This window comes from Dendrobates tinctorius, unplaced genomic scaffold (genome assembly GCF_039654945.1).
Source record: "Dendrobates tinctorius isolate UK_male_01 unplaced genomic scaffold, ASM3965494v1 ptg000156l, whole genome shotgun sequence".
NCBI lineage: Eukaryota > Metazoa > Chordata > Amphibia > Anura > Dendrobatidae > Dendrobates > Dendrobates tinctorius.
In genome coordinates, this window is record NW_027361823.1 from 3,567,081 (window position 1) to 3,588,876 (window position 21,796).

Here is a 21,796-nt window from a genome sequence, read left to right on the forward strand (position 1 = left end):
ATATACAGTATGAGCCTCACATAGAATCATATGTATATACAAACATCCCATACACATGAAAAAAAACAAAAAAAAACAAAAACACACACACCACACATACTCCCCTCGCTCCCATGCCCCAGTGCTCTGCTCTTTTCATCCCACTGATGATGCGATGAAATGACATCGAGTCTATCAGCTGATTGGTGGAAGGGGATGCAGATAATGGTGCCAGTGGGTGGAAAAGGAAGGACAGTGGGCGGGGAAGGGCACTGTGCTGTCTGTGGGCCACTGTTTCAGCCCTTTGGCTCTCACAGTCCGCTCTGGAACAGCCAGAGGGCCAGATGTTGCCTGCAGGCCACATTTTGCTCAGGTCTACCATAAGACACTCAATGTCCTCCATATTATTATAGTACAGCTTGCCTTAGATGTGTTGGCTCATACATCTTAGGCCTGTTTCACACATCAGCTGTTTCTGTAAGTTGGAATCCGCCAAAATGGCGGAAAACGGATCCGCCTGCGTAAGGACATCAACGTGTGCCACCGGACGGTTTTTTTGACGGATCCGGCGAAGGAAGAAAGTTAAAGGGGGGCAGAGAGAGAGGGGAGAGGGGAAAAATAAAAAAAAAAATGATGAATGAGAATTTTTTGCCAGGGGCCAGATCGGGATTTAGGGTTAAATTTACTGCAAAGGCGACTCTGCTGGCCATGCGCAGGGTAAAGTGCGGATCCGGCCAGCCAGAAAAACGTTGCATTGTCCGTCCAGTCCTGTCAGCGGACGCCAAAATCTTGGCGGATCCGCAAAAAAACGGATGGGCATCCGTCAAGATCCGCCGGTAATGCAAGTCTATGGGGAAAAAAACGGATCTGTCAAAAAAAAAAAAAAAAATGGCGGATCCGTTTTTTTGCAAAACGGCGGATCTTGACTGATGGAGACAATGAAACAGGCCTTATTTGTCCCTGTATTTTATAACAGCAGCTTGCGTTTAATGAATCAAGAGTTTATTTGTATGCTATTTTTAAAGAATAAAACTATTTTTTGGGCTATGATAAACTCTCCCTCTTTGGACTTTTTTCTTCATGCAAATGACAAGTCAGAGCATGGGCAACTACGGTACATTGCATTGTTTATCATATACTATTCCAGAGCGGGCAGCATGGTGGCTCAATGATTAGCATTGTAACTTTGCAGGGCTGGGGGATCTTAGGTTCAAACCCCACCAAGGACATCATCTGCAAGGGGTTTGAATGTTGAAGTCATGTGAATTAACTTCACTACCAAAATATAACACCTGGGATGTAAGGAACAAACTAAGATTGTAGCTCTAAAGACTTCAAAACTATGAACATATCTATAAACTATAATACAGACTGCAAGCCGTGAATCCCGGAAGGAACTGTACACAGACTCCTATTATAAAAAGAAATGCAATTCATATAATAAAGCGGATTCTTATTTTACACATGGGGAAGTAATGAGCTACGTCAGACAGGGGATGGTTAATAAATCATAAAAAACCTACTTGTTTTTCTGATTTACAATTGTCTCTGCGCCATTTGGAATTAGTTCCCTGATTTCTGTAGTTCCAAAGTTATCCACTGTAACCTGCGCCAAAGAAAGGGAAAGTCAGTATGGGAACCTTCCACCTAAGCAAGTAAGGGTACGTTCACATGTATCAGACATGCTGACGCTTTTTTATCCGGATTTTCAAACGGAAAATCCAAAGCTGCATACAGTCAGTCATCCGTATGCTGCAGAACTTCTCTGCATAGATCTTCTCCTCCGGAGTTCATTTATAAATCAGAAGCATGTCAATTTCTACAAATGGTATCATTGCAAATTTTGCTGTAAGGCTGTGTGCCCACATAAGCGTTTAAGCGTTTGTCCCGGTCAAAACGCTTCAAAAAAGCATAAAAGAAGCATCCCATTCATTTTAAATGAATTCCGCACTTTTTGTGAAAAGTATTCAGTATTGAGAGTCCTCAGTAGTTGATACCTTTTAATGGCTAACTGAAAAGATGGTAACACATTGCAAGCTTTCGAGATTACTCAGGTCTCTTCATCAGGTGCCTCTAGTAGTCACCTACAACCCAAATCTGGAAGTGCTAAGGGGAGCTGCATGGAAATTACAACCTTTACAAAAAGATGCCCAATTACAATCCATTTTTCCAGACCCCCCACTACTGTGCTTTAGGCAGCCCCCAAATCTAAGAAGCATCATTGTCAGAAGCTCCCTGTCCTCTGCAACAGCTGCAGGAACCTTTCCTTGCAACCAGAAAAAATGTAAAACCTGTCCATCTATAATGACCACGGACAAGATAAAGATCCCCAACTCACATCAGGACTACAAGATCCCAGGTACTTTCAGCTGCATCACATCTAATGTGGTGTACTTAATTATTTGTACTAAATGTCCAACTGGAGGTCTGTATGTGGAGGAGACAGGGCAAAAGCTTAGAACAAGGATGAATGCTCATCGTCACACAATAAGAGAAAAAAGAATGGATCTACCTGTGGGAAAACATTTTTGTATCCCTGATCACAGCAACGTGGATATGAAATTACTGGTATTGAAAGGTAACATCACATCTCAGAGAAAGAGAAGAGTCTGTGAGTATAAATTTATGACGACCTTTGACACTCTCAATGCTGGAATGAATGTGTCCATGGATTTATGTCTTTTTACATCAATTAAGGAATTTGCTCCTAAGACCGTGTGGGGGCATCACAACACATTAGGAGACCCCAATCAGAGGACAATAAAACATCCGGACTCCTTATCTATGAACTTGAGCAATATTTATGCTTCTCCCTCTCCCATAATGACAATTCTGCTTCACGTCACTTGTCTCATCTATTGCATTTTTTCTGTGCTGTATTGTGCATAAATATGTGACTCTTCAGAATTTGTATTAGTCTTGCCTGATGAAGAGACCTGAGTATTCTCGAAAGCTTGCAATGTGTTACCATCTTTTCAGTTAGCCATTAAAAGGTATCAACCACTGAGGACTCTCAATTCTGAATATTTTTCTATCTACTGGCTAACACGGTACAAAGATATGCACTTTTCGTGCACATTGATGCGTTTTTTTCCGCTCAAAAAACGCTTAACGGCCAAAAACGCAGCATGCTCATTAGTTTTGCGGATAAGTCCGCGTCAGAAAACGCGCTGAAAAAAGCAAAAAACTGGGCGGAAAACGCGCAAAAACCGCACAGAGATAAAACGTGGGTTTTCTGGGAAGGTGTCTGGTTTTGAAGCAGAAATTTTCTGCATACGTGGGCACACAGCCTAAATGCAAATGTAATCCGCAGCAAAACTGCGGAAACAAAAGTCCACAAATCCAGATAAACATTCTACTCAACCTCCCCTGGCGCTTTCACGACTGCTCTTCATTCCCCCCCCCCATCATTTTTTGTACACTCAAACACCAGTGATGACGAGCAGCAGTCACTGTCATCTCTGCAGCTTTGCTGTACAGCATTGCCGATGAAGCACGGCAGAGGAGAGTAGAAGCACGGCAGAGGAGAGTAGAATATATAAGACAATTTTGCATGATTAGGATAAATACACATATATATATACACCCCGTATATATGTGTGTGTATATATATATATATATATATATATATATATATATATATATATATATATATATATGAAAAATCACAATCCTGTGGATAGATTCTGCAGGAAGCACTGCCTTTATAGAGAATCTGTCAAATTGCTTTGCTACTCAGCAGCATAATGCAGAGGCAGAGACCCTGATTCCAGGAATGCATCACTTACTTTACCAGGTGCTTCAGATTTGATTAAAAACATATCTGCTATAAAATCTAGCAGCTCAGGCTCTGTATAACCCAGCCCATGCCACTGATTAGCAGCTTTCTGTGTGCATTAAGCATAGGCGAGGAACTACCAATCCATGATGGAAGCGTGGTTGGACTACCTGGCAGGAGGCCAATTGGTCCTCTAACTATAAAATCTTTTTCTTTTTTAACAGAAGATTATCAAAATTAAAGAAAGCATACTGGAAGTGACATCAATGGAATCTGTACTATCGCCTGCCATAATTGTCAGACAATTCTGCATTTATACTCTCATATATTTTCTCATACAGTTGTTTTTGTTGTATTTCAAGATACTGAACTGTAGCAGCTGTTTCAATTTTGTATTACGGATATCTCCATAATGGCACCTTTTCTCCTTAAACTTTCATATTCTGCATTATTCGAGTCCTATTTAGAATATTGATAGGATGTAAAAACTGGACAGCACAGAAAACCTAAAACTTGTAATAGAGGAGGCCTGAGGCTTGGTGGCCGATACATGTTGTCAATGGCCAGAGGAGGCACATACTGTAAAGTTGAGACAGAACGTCTCTTCCATGTCATCTTCCATGTAGTCCAGCAGTTGCTGCATGCTCCTGAAAGATGAACATACTGGTGTTATATAAACACATCTTTATCATGAATTCAATTCAGAGAATTTTTTAAACAAACACGCAAAAGTTCAAGACCGTCAATACACAGAACAAAGTCTGGAAATTTCATCAAAGTTCACGAAGTAGAAGTGTGCATGCAAGAGGCTCCACATTTGAGACTTAAGAAACAAATAAGGGCTGAGTGCAGGAAATGTGCTAAAACCAAACGGGGACCACCGGAGCGGCAATGCTTAAAGGCTTATTCCCACAAGTGCATTATTTTTCATAAAGCACAGAAAACACATACTTATTTATTAAAGGGAACTGGTCACCATGAAAATGCCGTCCAATCTGCAGGCACCATGTTATAGAGCAGGAGGAGCTGACCTCATACATCCAGTATAGCCTGTTTTCATCATTTAGGCCGGGGTCACACTAACCGACGCAAAATACGGTCAGTATTTTACATGCGTAATACGGATGAATGGCCCCTAAACAGTGCTCCGTATGTCATCCGCAATCAAGGTGTGGTCGCGTATTTTGCGCATGTCAGCATCCGTATGGCGAGATTTTCTCACAGGCTTGCAAAATGGACATATAATGGAGCCCTATGACAGGGTTTCTAACAGAAACCAAAGAATAGATATAGACACATAGAATGTATATATATCCATCTATATATATGTGTTCTATGTGTATATATCTATTCTTTCGTTTATTAAACCTGTCAGTGTGAGTTTACTGTATAGCGCACTGAATTGCCGGCTTTGCTAAAAGACACCGGGTGCGTATTTCTCGCAAGTCACATGTGTGGCCCGTGTGTAATCCGTATTTTTTGCGCACCCATAGACTTGCATTGGCGTACTATGGCCGTAGTACGCCGACAATCGCAGCATGCTGCGATTGGCACGGACCATAGAATACGGATGAGAAATATACGGCTGGTGAGAATCATTGGTCCGTGTCTAATGCATGCTTTTAGCGCCTCTCACTCGGCCGTATTCCTCGCCAGTGTGACCCCGGCCTAAGTCCTCTGCTCTTGCTGAGATTTTCTGTCAAGGGGGGCGGTGCTACCAGTGACTGACAGCTACCTCTGTATGCACTCCTATACAATGAAAGCTGTCAGTCACTGATCGGTCTGCCCACTCAAATGAAAATCCCAGAAAGAGCAGAAAATTAAATGATAAATCACAGGTTACACTGAAATCTCTTCTCACAAATCTATACATCTGCTGAGATGCCCCTGATCTATAACATGGTGCTTGCAGATTGGACGGCATTTTCATTGAGACAGGTTCCCTTTTATAGAATAAACCAAACAATGTTTTTCTCTTGTAGCTTTTGTGTCCTTTTTCATGTTTAATTTGCTCCTTGGTGCATCAAGCTGCATATAGCAGAATGGGCAGTTCTACTCTTATCTGTTAATACTACATATCCCAGCAGCACTTTCTTCTTAGTGTTGCAGACTCCCCCCACCCCCCAATTCACCCTATACTTTTGTACAGTACCCTATCTGACTGATTAGGGCTTCTGCAATCTACATCAGTAGAGTTGCCCATTAGAGCTGAGATCATTAATTGGTTCTAGCAGAGCTCCATTGTCATGCACTCCACAATGGGCAAAGCTGTGTTTGCTGCCTGCTCCTGACAGAGCATTTTCTGAAACTGTAAATGCCGCTCTATTGATGCATGTGATAATCCTCTGCAATATGCATCAATAGACCAGCATTTGCAGTTTCACATCACTGTTCTCCCACCAGTAAGAAACAAACATGATTCAATTCCTCTAAGCCTCAGTACACAGCTCCATCCTGCAATGTACAGTATTTTTCGGACTATAAGAAGCACCAGACCATAAGACACACCTAGGTTTTAGAGGAGGAAGTTAGGAAAGAAAAAATGTGGTCAATTCTATACTTAATATCCCCTATCCTGGTATATGTAGTCCCTTCATCCCTGCCCTGCTACGCGTGGCCCCCACTCATCCCCCTGCCCTGCTACGCGTGGCCCCCACTCATCCCCCTACCCTGCTACGCGTGGCCCCCACTCATCCCCCTACCCTGCTACGCGTGGCCCCCACTCATCCCCCTACCCTGCTATGCATAGCCCCCTCTCATCCCTAGCCTGCTATGCATGGCCCCCACACATCCCCCTAGCCTGCTATGCATAGCCCCCACTCATCCCCCTACCCTGCTATGCATGGCCCCCACTCATCCCCCTACCCTGCTATGCATGGCCCCCACTCATCCCCCTACCCTGCTATGCATGGCCCCCACTCATCCCCCTACCCTGCTATGCATGGCCCCCACTCATCCCCCTACCCTGCTATGCATGGCCCCCACTCATCCCCCTACCCTGCTATGCATGGCCCCCACTCATCCCCCTACCCTGCTATGCATAGCCCCCACTCATCCCCCTACCCTGCTATGCATGGCCCCCACTCATCCCCCTACCCTGCTATGCATGGCCCCCACACATCTCTACCCTGCTATGCATAGCCCCCACTCATCCCCCTACCCTGCTATGCATGGCCCCCACTCATCCCCCTACCCTGCTATGCATGGCCCCCACACATCTCTACCCTGGTGTGCAGGGCCCCCTCTAATCCCCATCCTGGTGTGCATGCCTCCCTTATCCCTATCCTGGCAGGAATGATCGTCCTCATCTCGTCCTAGTATGCATGGCCCCATCCCTATCCTGGTATGTAGAGCCCCATCCCTATCCTGGTATGATTAGCCCCATCTCGTTCCTGGAATGATTGGTCCCATCCTTATCCTGGTATAATTGGCCCCCACCCGAAAACATTAAAAAAACCAAACCATTACACTTACCTTCCCGGCGCTCCCTCACAGCGTCCTGTTCTGATGCCAGCAGCTGATTTATGCTTGTAAGCAGCACATGGCAGGGACATCATGCGCTGCCTGCAAGCTGAAGGGCAGCTGCCGGAATACTCAATGCTCTGCACGCCAGTACTGTATGCGAGCAAAGCACTGAATATTCATTGCTCTCTAGCGAGGACAGTGTCAGCCGGAGACTTCCTGCTGCTGCCTTCGGTCACGCGTGCTGATACTTGAGAAATTAATATTCATGGGATGGGCCAATCATGCCAGGATAAGGAAAGGAAGAGGCCAATCATACCTGGATGGGCGTGGAATGCAGTGAATATTCATTTCTCTTTAGCAGCAGGTCACAGAGGCAGGAGCCGGCTTCTGCGGTTAACTCCTGTACCGAAACCGCTCCCCCACCATAGCCAAAGCAGGTACATTCGGATTATAAGGGTATGTGTCCATGGTCCGGATATGCAGCACTTTGGATGCAGCGGAAATCCGGCTCTGCCAAAAGCGCTGCCTTTTGTACGCGCAGTGATTCCGTATGTGTTCATTGATCACATGCGGAATCACCGCATCCTATTCATAGACTGGGTTATTTATCTTGCGGAGACAGAGCGTCTCCGCAAGATAGCCATGCTGTGGTCTATAAAGACCCTCTGCATGTCTGGTTACGCAGGGCCGCCGGATGTGGCCGGGTAGGCATAGTGGAGACTGGATTTCATAAAGTCCCCTCCACTATGCTGTAACATCTGGATGCTGCGGATTGGACGCTACGGCTGTACGCAGCGCCCAATCTGCAGCAAATCCTGAAGGAATCCTGACCGTGGAAACATGCCCTAAGATGCCAGAAAATAAAGAAAAATGAATGGCACTAAGATCCAACCATCTGACTTGCCACAAAAGAGAGATGGTATCCAATGAACAGCGGTGTGCTTAGCTTCGGGTTGTGGTGCACAGCACTGAAAAAACATCCATAATCACAGGTCTGCAAAAAATTTTTTTTCAAGAGCTGTTTTGGTTATTCCACGTAATCTTTATGTTTTTGAGTGCGCTGAATCCGAAAATGACCTCCGTTTTGTCATAGGACATCATGTTTTCAGACAATTTAAGTAACTATGTTAAATAAGACAATACCTCAAAATAAATGAAAATACTTATAAAAGAGGGATTTTGGGTTCTTACCGTAAAATCTCTTTCTTGGAGCCTTCATTGGGGGACACAGAATACCATAGGGTGTATGCTGCTGCTGCTGCTAGGAGGCTGACACTATGCAAAACAAGAAACTTAGCTCCTCCCCGGCAGTATACACCCACCGACAGGCACCAAGCACCTCAGTTGCTGAAAAAGCAGTAGGAGAAGCAACCAAAAACAATGAACATATGTACCAACCCAACAAGGGACTCGAAGACCCAGCACGGTACAACTTAAACAGGGAGGGTGCTGTGTCCCCAAATGAAGGCTCCAAGAAAGAGATTTTACGGTAAGAACCCAAAATCCCTCTTTCTTTATCGCCTTATTGGGGGACACAGAATACCATGGGACGTTCCAAAGCAGTCCCGAGGGTGGGAACAGCAATAAAAGGAACGACAGAAGGAAGGGCTTAGGTCGGCCGGTGCGCGACCGCCGCCTGCAGAACCTTCCTACCAAGAGCTGCATCAGACGAGGCCTGGGTATGAACCCTGTAGAACCTCGCAAAGGTGTGCAAAGACAACCAGGTCGCGGCCCTGCAAAGTTGTGAGGCCGAAGCCTGGTGTCGCACAGCCCAAGAAGCCCGAACAGCCCGGGTGGAGTGGGCTTTCACTCCCGGAGGAGGCAGTTTCTCCTGAAGTCGATAGGCTTCCAAGATGGTAGACCGAATCCAGCGAGCAATTGTGGATTTGGACGCCGGAAAACCTTTCCGGCAACCCTCAGAAATGAGAAGCAGGGAATCAGATTGGCGAAAAGAAGCGGTCCTGGCAAGGTAAACACGCAAGGCTCTCACTACATCCAGTTTGTGGAGTGACTTTTCCAGAGGATGAGCAGGCGTAGGGCAAAACGATGGAAGGACGATATCTTCGTTAATGTGAAAGGGAGATACCACTTTTGGAAGGAAGGAAGGAACTGGCCTGAGAACAACATTATCTTGGTGGAGGATAAGGTACGGAGAACGACAGGATAAGGCCGCCAGCTCAGAAACTCTCCTGATGGAAGTAATGGCGATTAGAAAAGACACCTGCCATGAAAGACAGAGGGATATCCTGGATTGGTTCGAATGGTGCCTTCTGGAGGGCGCCAAGAACAAGATTGAGATCCCATGGATCTATCGGAGAATGATGAGGAGGAGCCACATGGGCGACTCCTTGGAGAAAAGTCTTCACTTGCGGTAAGGAAGCTAGATCCTTCTGGAAGACGATTGCTAGGGCAGACACATGGCCTTTCAGAGTACTGAGGGATAGGCCTGCATCCAAACCAGATTGGAGGAAACGAAGAATGGATGGAATGGAGAATGACAGTGGAAGAACCTCGTTCTCGCTCCAACGGAAAAAGGCCTTCCAGGGAGGAAGCTGGCTTCCGAGCCTTGATCATGGTCTGAATGACCCGGCTGGAAAACCCTGAATCCTTCGGAATTGCATCCTCAACGGCCATGCCGTTACACTCAGAGACTGAGAATGCTGGTGGTAACGAGGGCCTAGCGAGAGAAGATCTGTACGGTCTGGAAGCCTTCGTGGGACGTCCACAAGCATGTTCACCAACTCCGCGTACCAAGGGCGTCTCAGCCAGTCTGGAGCCACTAGGATGACTGGAATGCCCTCTGACTATCTTTTTGACCACTCTAGGAATGAGGGCAAGGGGAGGAAACAGGTAAGGCAGCTGGAACTGGGAAAAACGGAATTACTAGGGCGTCGCAACCGACGGCTAGAGGATCCCTGGACCTGGCTACAAAGTGAGGAACTTTGTTGTTCATCCGAGATGCCATGAGATCGACGTCCGGGGTGCCCCAACGCTGGCATAGCTGAGTGAAGACTGTGGGATGAAGGGACCATTCGCCTGACGCTAGACCTTGGCGACTCAAGAAGTCGGCTGCCCAGTTTTCCACCCCTGGAATGTGAACAGCAGAGATCGCCGGAACGTGACGCTCTGCCCAGCGCAGCATCCTTGCCACTTCTGACATTACCTGCCTGCTGTGAGTACCGCCCTGGTGGTTTTTGTACGCCACAGCCGTGGCGTTGTCTGACTGAATGCGGACTGGTTTGCCTACGAGGAGATGCTGCCAACGAAGGAGAGCAAGGAGGATTGCCCTGATCTCCAGAAGGTTGATGGGCAGAAGAGTCTCCTAGGCGTTCCAGCGCCCTTGGGCCGTTTTCTGATGGTAAACCGCCCCCCATCCTAGGAGACTGGCATCGGTGGTGAAGACCTGCCACCGAGGCGGAAGAAAAGACCTTCCACGGAGAACTGACGCCGGCAATGTCCACCAAGTCAGCGATTGTCTGACCCTGAGCGGAAGAAGAATGGGGCGGTCCAGAGAAAACGAGGTCATGTCCCAGACTGACAGGGGGAACAGTTGGAGAGGGCGAGAGTGGAATTGTGCGAAGGGCACTGCTTCCATGGAAGCTATCATCTTCCCCAGGACCCTCATGCAGGACCGAAGGGACTTGATCCTCGAGCGTTGTAGAGGCTGGATCCTTTTGGAAAGGGTTGAAAACTTGTCCCTCGGTAGAAACACCCGGGCTAGATTCGTGTCGAACTCCATGCCCAAAAAGGTCAGACGTTGGGTAGGGCGCAGGATGGACTTCTCCTCGTTGACTATCCATCCGAGGCGGCTGAGGGCATCCAAGGTTATCTGAAGACTGTGAAGACAGTCTTGGCGGGACGAACCCTTGATCAGGAGATCGTCCAGGTAAGGGATGATAAGAATCCCTCTGGATCGAAGGATGGCCGTGACTGTTGCCATCACCTTCGTAAAGACACGGGGAGCGGAGGCTAGTCCAAAGGGGAGGGCCGTGAACTGATAGAGATTGTCCTGAATCGCAAAGTAGAGGTATCTCTGATGCCGCAGAGAAATGGGGATGTGGAGGTAGCCATCCTGTATGTCCACAGAGCAGAGAAACTCTCCGGATCTTCACGTGGCTATTGAGCAACTTGAGGTCCAAAATTGGACGAAGAGAGCCGTCCCTTTACGGGACTACGAAGAGATTCGAGTAGAACCCTAAAAAAAAAAAAACGTTCGTTTGCAGGAACGGGAACAATGACCCCTGCGGAAAGGAGGGAGGAGACGGCCTGAAGGAACCCTGGAATCTGTGATCGCTGTCTTGGGGATCGAGACAGAAAGAAGCGACTGGGGGAGAAGAAAACTCGATTTTGTATCCGGATGTGATGATTTCCCTGACCCCAGCGTCGTCGATAATGGATAACCATGCGTCTTTGAAAGAGGAAAGTCTGCCTCCCACCCTGGAAAGATTTCCAGGTGGGGGTGACCAGTCACTTAGATGAAAATCTGCCGGATCGGGAGCCTGAGGACCTGGAAGGCTGACCTCTGGATCTCCAGCGGGGAGCTGGCTTATAAGGCGGCTTTCTCCGGTCCCTGGAAGCAGGATGCCGGTACTGCTGGGATGAACCTTCTGCGGGAGAGGAGGGGCGAAAGGACCTAAATGGCCGAGAAGCCTTCCTGTTAAAGAACCTCTTAGGGCGGGACTGGGAAAGGGAAATGCTCTTTCCACCAGTGGCATCCGAGATTCGCATTCCATGACTTCAACCAAAGAATGCGGCGTATGGCTATTATGTTGCTGTTAGCTCTTGCTACGCACCCAGCCGCGTCCAAGGAGGCAGCCAAAAGGTATTTGCCCGCATGACTAAATTAGTCTGCTAAATCCGCCAGCTCGTCCTGAGGGGCTGCTGCTGAAATGCATTTGCGCAGAATCTTTGTCCAAGCTGAAATGACCTTCGCCACCCAAGCGGAGGCGAAGATAGGACAGAGGGGAGCGTCGGATGCCTCAAAATTGACTTAGCCAACAACTCTATTTGCCTGTCTGTTGGATCTTTAAGAGAAGCTCCGTCCGGAAGGGAAAGAACCGTCTTAGAGGAAATCCGAGAAACTGGTGGATCTATGTCAGGAGCTTTGGTTCATTTCGTGACTAGGTCTGCATCGAAGGGATATAGTACATCTGAGTACTTGCGGCCTGAAAAACGTTTATCAGGATGTTGCCAGTGATTGGCTAAGGAAGTGTCGAACTCTTTGTGATTAGGAAAGGTTCGAGATGGAGGCCTCGCTTTCTTAAAGGAAACAAGCAATTCCTGAGGGGGTGCCTTATCCTCCTTTATCTTGAGAGTTTGGAATATAGCCGATATGAGACTATCTACCATATCCCGAGTTCTAGCTATGTTGCCCGCTTCTGAGTCAGATCCAGATTGGGAATCATCGTCTGACCTAGGATCGTCTGTTTAGGATGGAGACAAAGAGCGTAGCCTGGGAGAAGCGGAGGGACCCGCTTCCTAGAGCCCCTACCCGGCTTGTCCGTCTGAGGGTCGCGGTCAGGTGCTGGCGACTCACCGTGAGAGGTGGCTGCAGATAGCTGGGGAGACCGCTCTAAGACCTGGACCAGAGATTGAGACACTTTCGTGAGATCAGAGACCGACTGAGACCGCCACGGCCCACTCAGGGGGGTGGGGTGCACTCAACCCGGGGCTCGGAGTGCTCCTGAGGGGCAGACATGGAGGAAGGGCTGCAGGGCGGACAGAAGGGAGACGACTGACCTGATACCCACTTCTTTTTACGCCGCACGCAGGCGTAGTGAACAACAGTGGGTCCTAGAGCAGAGAGCCCCTGCAGGATTGGGCATATGTCAAAGGGGTAGAAACACTGCCTGATGTGGAACTGCGGATGGGAGCTAATTCTAGCGTCAGCTGAAGCAGCGCCGAGCCTACCGAGGTTCAGGTGCAGAAAAACCAGCGTTGTGTCCCCCAGGAAGAAATCTTGTGAAGAGAGAGGCAGGAAGAGACGCTAGCGATTGGCGGGGCTTAATCGCCAAGCCCTGATTGGAAGAGGACCGAGGAGGGGGCGCGGTAAACGTCCCACTGACAGGGCTGAAGTGAAAGCAGCCCTGTGATATGCTGTAAAAGTGCGCGAAGAAAGCGCGCGCAGGGAGAGGGGAGAAGCTTCCTTAACTTTTTTTTTTTTTTTTGAAAACGAAAGTGAAAGTGCTCCCTCTGCCCTCATGAGCGACGGTGCGCCCGGAGCAAAGAAACCACAGGGACTGGACCCACAGAGACCGGGAGGCCACAGGGATAGGAAAGTCACAGGGACAGGGCAGCCACCGGGTAGGATGCTGCCTGTGGAGGCCACCGCTGAACCCCCCGATGATAAGCGCGTCTAACTGCGCTTGGAGAAGGAAAACTGGCGGGAAATTCAAAAAGGGGTACTGATCCTGATAGCGTGGTGCAGGGCTGTATTTTAATACAGCGCAGTACTGGCTGTAACGCTGCAGGGCTAGGGTCCATATTTGAGAGCGGGGCTGGAGGGGACATCTGGATCCGCTTACCTGACGTCCTTGAGGAGGATGACCGCAGGGGCCCACGATAGCCAGCAGGCCGCTGGGAGAAACGATCCTCAGTACCCGCACTATGTCCGTATGGTGCAGAAGACGGCTCATGGTAGGGGAAACGTCACCGCTGGCGACCACCGTCTTCCTCTCAGCCCTGTCCCGGGAGAGGGGTGAGGAGGGTACTCGGCTAGGACCAGCCACCATTATAAGCCCATAGCACCCGAGGGTGATAGGGGAAGGTCCTGCCTGCGGTCCTGAGAGTTGCGATGTGGGTGACACCACACTGCTCGCTCAGCCGCATTAATAGGAAAAGCAGGATGAACTCACATCCCGTTTCCTGATGCTGTATCTGAAAAAGAAAGGGGAAATCATTAAAAAACACAACTAAAACCTGAAAAGAAAAGGATTAAATGCGGATCTGGGGAGATCCCGGTCCGCCTCCTACAGACACTAAGCATAAACTGAGGTGCTTGGTGCCTGTCGGTGGGTGTATACTGCCGGGGAGGAGCTAAGTTTCTTGTTTTGCATAGTGTCAGCCTCCTAGCAGCAGCAGCATACACCCTATGGTATTCTGTGTCCCCCAATAAGGCGATAAAGAAATTAATTTTTTATTACAAATGTTTCATGAAAATCATTTTTTTTTAACTGCAATGAGCTCACTAACACACACTAAAATCGATTCTTCTTCCCTGTGAGGCTTCTCTTGGTACATTTACGCTTGTGAGTAGCATCCGTAATGTCTCTCTGAAGCGTCTAACAGTAGTCTGCCATCATTGTAATGCTCCATCTTCCCTGGTATCTTCTTTCCATCTCTTTAATGTCCTGGTGGAATCGTTCACCTTGCTCTTCACTCACAGCTCCCAAATTTTCAGGAAAGTTGTCAATGTGGGAATGGAGGAAATGCACTTTCAAACTCATCAGGCAACCTAAAGCTTGAAATGCTTTCAGCATTCGTCCGACGATTTTTTTGTAGTCAAGGTCTTTGTTATTGCCTAAAAATTTCTCTACGACCTCTTTAAATGCAATCCACCCTTCTTTTTGAGGATGCGTCATGGTATTGATAAACTCTTGATCAGCTATAAGCCTTCTAATGTCTGGTTCGACGAACACACCTTCCTTCAATTTTGCCTCCGTGAGGCCTGGAAACTTTGTGACCAAGTATTTGAAGCATTCTCCATCTTTTGGAAGTGATTTTACGAATTGCTTCATCAATCCCAATTTGATGTGGAGAGGTGGTAGAAGAACTTTATTTGAAGGAACCAAAGTTTCTCGGAGGACATTTTTTTCACCAACTGTGAGCACCCTCGGCTGCCAATTCTGCTTGGTCCAATGATTTTGTCGGTCTCGACTGTCCCATAGACACAGAAAACAAGGGTATTTGGTATACCCAGCTTGTTGCCCGAGCAGCATACACAAGACTTTCAAATCCCCCGCACACTTGCCAGCCGTGGTCTTCATATTTAAAGTTTACGAAGGACCAATTCCAAGTTCTCGTAGGTTTTCTTGAGGTGTACGGAATGACCTACAGTGATGGAAGCATAAAAACTACCATTGTGGAGTAAAACTGCTTTGAGACTTCTTTTTGAAGAATCTATAAAAAGACGCCATTGCGCTGAATCATATTGGATTTTGAATTGACCCATCAAACCTTCGACATCGATGCAATAAACCAACTTTTATTCATGGGCAAAGTAAGAAGCTAACTCGTCTTCACGATGTCTGAACCATGAAAAAGACACTCCTGGCAACAATAAATTCTTGCTTTTGAGCCTTGATCCGAGTAACTCAGCGGCATCTTTGGGAAGATTCAAGTCTCTTACCAAGTCATTCATCTCCTCCTGGGAAAAAAAATGTTGGTCTTGTATCTTCTTCAAAGTCAGAACTTGATTGATCATCTGGTTCAGGTATGACTCCACCTTCATCGGAGCTAGTAATCTCTTCCAAGGTAGCAGGGGCCTTGGGTACTGGTATATCTGTGCCATGGGACGAATTGCTGAGTGAATATTGGGGTATGAAATGGAATGTTTCCATTTTGAATTATACCGTTTCACATCGCATGAACAAAAGTAACAATCGTCACTATGGTTCTTTTGCTCTCACCATACCATAGGAATCCCATAACGGAAAGCTTTTTTTCTTACCCTTGAACCTATTTCGGAGGTCCTCAACACACCGTTTGCACACTATATGAGGCGCCCAAGCTTTTATCTTGATCTCCAAGCTTTAGTCCGAAATATGCGAAGTATACTTTTTTCACAAAGTCTGTAATATTCAGCTGTTGCTTCAACACTGTATATTCACCACAAATGTAACAGAAACTGTCAGGCGAATTAATACACTTCCGCTGAGCCATAATGCTAATTTTGGGAAACACGGTTGAATATGACGAGCTAACACGAACGGAGATTAAAAAGTGTGAACAGGCGAGAATCAAGATAAAACAATTGAAACAAGCCCGGGCATGTCAGAGCACGCTCGTTCAGCTTACAACATGTTGATGCTGGTTTCATTAGCTCACTCTGTTCTTTTCTTTGAAAGTTATATTTTTTTGGCATTGTATATCTTCAATGCATTGATATGAATTAATAGTAATTTTGACTTTCAAAACCCTAAGATAAAAAAAAAAAAAAATTGAGAAAAATTTACTAAATTTGAAGAGAATTTTGCATTTTGTGGCAAATCCTGACGTCCAGGATTTTTTTCAATGTTTTTTTTCATTTTCAGCACACCAAAATACATGGAAATTAGATGAAAATAATCAAACAGCTTTTTAGTCGCAGACCTGTGTAAGCAGAAAAAAATAGAAAAAAATGCGGCACTCACCCGTGAGCTATTATAAAATGCAGTCCTTTATTCAACCATACATGGTATTTGGAGACACTTCATGGGACAAACAGGTATAGGAGGACAGCGGGGAAAGAGGTGGACGACGATCGATTCGCGTCAAGAGACGCTTCTATGGGTCCAGGTGTAAAATCAAGTGAAGTCATTTTCTTTTAAAGGAGATCCATGACTGAACAATTATTACAAAAGCACATTTAAAAACATTTTTTCTCTTGCATTAAACACATATGGAAAAAACAAGAGCATGCAAACAAACATTTTTGCAGACAATCAGTTAACCATTTTATACAGAAAAAGGAACAAAATCCTACAAGAAATAGACAGATCTAAATTTATCATTCAAACCAATTGTTCCTTGAGCGTTTGATTTAATTATCCATATGGATACTTTTTTAAGGCTGTGTGCCCACGTAGCGATTTTTAAGCGTTTTTGCCGCGATTTTCGGCACGAAAACGTTTAAAAATCGTGTACAGAACGCCCCTATGCATTCCTATGGCATTCCGCACATGCTGTGCTAATGCTGCGCTTTTTTCAGCGGCGGAATCGCATCGCGGAAAAAAAATCGCAGCATGCTCATTCTTTTGTGCGGAATGGCAAAGAATTGCCGCGATTCCGCACCCATAGGAATGCATGAGAATCGCTTACTTCCCGCATGTGGCTATGCCCACCATGCGGGAAGTTAAGCGTCTCATGTGTGGTTGGTACCCACGGTGTGGAGGAGAGGAGACTGTCCTCCAGGTCCTGGGTACCATACACCTGTAAAAAAATTAAAAAAAAATTAAAAAAATCGGGGTATATTTACCTTCCGGCGTCCCGCTCTGCATTCCCGGCCTAAGCGTTCCCAGTAATGCCTTGCGGCAAGGCCCTGTGATGACGCGGTCTCGCGAGATCGCTATAACACGAGACTACGTCATCACAGGTCTCGCAAGGCATTACTGGGAACGCTGTGGCCCGGGAATGCAGCGCGGGACGCCGGAAGGTAAATATACCCCGATTTTTTATTTTTTTTTTATCATTTTTAACATTCTATCTTTTACTATTGATGCCGCATAGGCAGCCTCAATAGTAAAAACCTGGTCACACTTGTCAAACACTATGTTTGACGAGTGTGACTAACCTGTCAATCACTTTCCAAGCGATGCTTCAAATCGATTGGAAAGTGCTTGAATATCGCACGCGAAAATCGCGGCAAAATCGCGGTGAAATCGCGGTGAAATCGTGCGGGAAAAAAAAGCGCGATTTCTGGGAAGGTGTCCGGTTTTTAGTGAGCGTTTTAAAACGCTACGTGGGCACATAGCCTAAATAAAATTTTATTAAGGTTACCACCCTGTGGGGGAAGTTTTACCACTTCAATGCCAGCAAATTTCAATAAATCAGGATCAGAATTATGTACTGTTTGCATATGGTGGATCAATCTAGCGGATCCTTTTCCTGTGCTAATATAATGGTAGTGTTCACGAAACCTTGTGGCCAAAGGTCTAATGGTTTTCCCTATATAATAAAAAAGCAATGGCAAAAAAAAAAAAAAAATCAAAAACCACGAACTTGTTTTCAATCGACCCGATCCTTAAAGGATTTTCTGTAATAGGAAGATGGCAAAAATTACAGTTACCGCATTTAAAGTTCCCTAAAGGAAGATTTTTATTCAGCCAATTTTTATTGACAGGAAATAATCGATTATGTACTAACAAGTCTGATAGATTATATGTTCTCCTATAGGAGAAATAAGGGTGTGTAGCGCTAATCTCTTCTAAATCTTTATCAGACCGTAATATATGCCAATTTTTTCTGATTGCCGCATGTATAATTTCATCTATGGGACTGTGCTTAAAACTAAATAATTTTATTTTTTTTTATGTATGGTTGTATAAAGGACTGCATTTTATAATAGATCACGGGTGAGTGCCGCATTTTTTCCTATTTTTTTTTTTTTGATACCCTAAAAGATGCACCCACCCATCTTCCTTCACGTTTTTCGGAGGAAAAAAGTGCGTCTTATAGTCTGAAAAATACGGTATCCTTATAGCCCCTCTATACAGAGCAACATCTTGCAGTATCTCTTCTGTCTGCCCCTCTATACAGAGCTCCATCCTGTAGTACATACAGTGCCTTGCAAAAGTATTCTGCCCCCTGGAACTTTTCAACCTTTTCCCACATATCATGCTTCAAACATAAAGACACCTAATGTAAATTTTTGGTGAAGAATCAACAAGTGGGACACAATTGTGAAGTTGAATGAAATTTATTGGTTATTTTAAATTTTTGTGAAAACACAAAAACTGAAAAAGTGGAGCGTACAATATTGTTCGGCCCCTTTAATGTAATACTTTGTTGTGCCACCTTTTGCTGTGATTACAGCTGCAAGTCGCTTGGGGTATGTCTCAGGTTTATACATCGAGAGACTGAAATTCTTGCCCATTTTTCCTTGGCAAACAGCTCGAGCTCAGTGAGGTTGGATGGAGATGGTTTGTAAAAAGCAGTTTTCAGCTCTTTCCACAGATTCTCGATTGGATTCAGGTCTGGACTTTGATTTGGCCATTCTAACACCTGTATATGTTTATTTGTGAACCATTCCATTGTAGATTTTGCTTTATGTTTGGGATCATTGTCTTGTTGGAAGACAAATCTCTGTCCCAGTCTCAGGTCTTTTGCAGACTCCAACAGGTTTTCTTCAAGAATGGTCCTGTATTTGGCTCCATCCATCTTCCCATCAATTTTAACCATCTTCCCTGTCCCTGCTGAAGAAAAGCAGGTCCAAACCATGATGCTGCCACCACCATGTTTGACAGTGGGGATGGTGTGTTCAGGGTGATGAGCTGTGTTTCCTTTATGCCAAACATATCGTTTGGCATTGTTGCCAAAAAGTTCGATTTTGGTGTCATCTGACCAGAGCACCTTCTTCCACATGTTTGGTGTGTCTCCCAGGTGGCTTGTTGCAAACTTTAAACAACACTTTTTATGGATATCTTTGAGAAATGGCTTTCTTCTTGCCACTCTTCCATAAAGGCCAGATTTGTGCAGTGTACGACTGATTGTTGTCCTATGGACAGACTGTCCCACCACAGCTATAGATCTCTGCAGTTCATCCAGAGTGATCATGGGCCTCTTGGCTGCATCTCTGATCAGTCTTCTCCTTATCGGAGATGAAAGTTTAGAGGGACGACCGTGTCTTGGTAGATTTGCAGTGGTATGATACGCCTTCCATTTCAATATGATCACTTGCACAGTGCTCCTTGGGATGGTGAAAATTTTGGAAATCATTTTGTATCCAAATCCGGCTTTAAACTTCTCCACAACAGTATCACGGACCTGCCTGTTGTGTTCCTTGGTCTTCATGATGCTCTCTGTGCTTCAAACATGTCCCTGAGACTATCACAAAGCAGGTGCATTTATACGGAGACTTGATTACACACGGGTGGATTATATTTATCATCTTTAGCCATTTAGGACAACATTGGATCGTTCAGAGATCCACAATGAACTTCTGGAGCGAGTTTGCTGCACTGAAAGTAAAGGGGCCGAATAATATTGCACGCCGCACTTTTCAGTTTTTGCATTTCCACAAAAATTTAAAATAACCAATAAATTTTGTTCAACTTAACAATTGTGTCCACAAATTTACATTTGGTATCTTTATGATGGCATCTTTATGCCTGAAGCATATGTGGAAAAAGGTTGAAAAGTTCCAGGGGGCTGAATACTTTCGCAAGGCACTGTAGCTCCTTTCAGCCCCATCCAGCAGTATATCTTTTCTCTAACGCCCCCATATATACAGCCCAATCCTAAAGTACATCACTCCTCTTTGTTACCAGCACACAAGCACTGCTTCTTTCTGGTATGAGCTCCCGCAGTGCAATAAACGAAGCTCTGCCCATTTCCATTACATCATCCATCACTGTAGAAGATCCTTTCTAGACAAATGACAGCTATTGTGGCAGGATGCCAGCTGAGTGACTGCCATGTGCTGTATCGAAGAGTGCCCCTAGAACTAAAAGACGGTTCCAATGGCCACTGAAGGGCAAACAGAGCTTCAAGGGGCATCGTTAGAAAGGTGATATATGCAGAACAGGGTTATATTTAAATATGTACATTATTATAAGACAACATTGTGATTTTTGGAATAATCCTTTATGCATTGAGTATATTATTTTAAAACGCATCCGGCATTAAAAGGATTGTCCGGCCTTAGGCTATAAGTTTGTGGTCACTCTGCGACTACAGATATATGTGAACCCTCGCGTCGCACACACTTCATGCGGTTGTGTTTCTCCTGTGCCTGAGCCGGCAGCGTGTCCACAAAGTATATGTGCCAACTAGATGGACAATGCCACGCTCAATGCAAGTGCAAAAGGCCAGACAGTGTCTAGATGGAATTTGGCCAGAATTATGCAGATTGTATACTTGCAGTCACACGACTGCCAGCAAATCTTCACAGGGCGTGTGAGGTATGGATTCACAAGTCTGCAGTTACATAAAGTGACTGCAGACTTGTAGCCCAAGGCCGGCCAATCCTTTCAAGCCTCTGATTGTCTTCACAGCCTGTTCAGATTTCTGCCAAGAGAAGAATGGATGGAATGTATGGAATCATATCCATCATTATAGATGGACACTCTATAACTATTCAAATTAGACATCAGAATATAGAATTTATGCAAAATAAAGGGAGTCTGTCAGAAAAAAATGACTGCCCAAACCAAGCACAGAACGTTGCTTTCTCATCAATCTCTTCCTTGATTGGCAGCTCTGACTTACAAAATTGAGAAAAGGGACAGAGCAACTCATTAGCATATCTGAATAAAGAACAATTATCATTTCTATTGGGACCATGTCCCCTAAAAGGTGCTGTGCTTGGGTTGAACAGCGATTGTGCGCTGTAAAGGTCCCGTTTCACCAGCAATCCCGACAACGATACAACCTGGTAGAGATCGCTGGTGCGTTGCTACATGGTCGCTAGTAAGCTGCCAAACAGGCAGATCTCTTCAACAACTCACCAGCGATCCTGACAATGATGCGACCTGGTAGGGATCGCTGGTGCGTGGTCACACAGCAGCTATTCTCAACGATTCCAGCCTGTGTCCCTGAGTTCTGCATCGCCAACGAGGTCGCTCGTTGGCGTCAAACACAGCGATGCATGCTGGCCAGCGGGACGCTGACAATGAAAAAATGGCCCAGGACATTCGAGCACGATCAGCGATATCCAGC

At 45.9% G+C, this 21,796-nt stretch overlaps 1 protein-coding gene across 3 annotated transcripts in view; it reads right to left on the bottom strand.

The window, feature by feature from the left end:
* Positions 1-21,796, bottom strand: part of HERC4 (HECT and RLD domain containing E3 ubiquitin protein ligase 4) — a 192,147-nt gene that overhangs the window by 42,878 nt on the left and 127,473 nt on the right. For all 3 annotated transcript variants that reach the window (XM_073548139.1, XM_073548137.1, XM_073548138.1), the window contains 2 exons: positions 4,338-4,404; positions 1,503-1,585 (listed from right to left, as the gene is read on the bottom strand). In XM_073548139.1, coding sequence (XP_073404240.1) covers positions 1,503-1,585; positions 4,338-4,404 — 150 coding nt within the window. The remainder of the gene's footprint in view (positions 1-1,502; positions 1,586-4,337; positions 4,405-21,796) is intronic.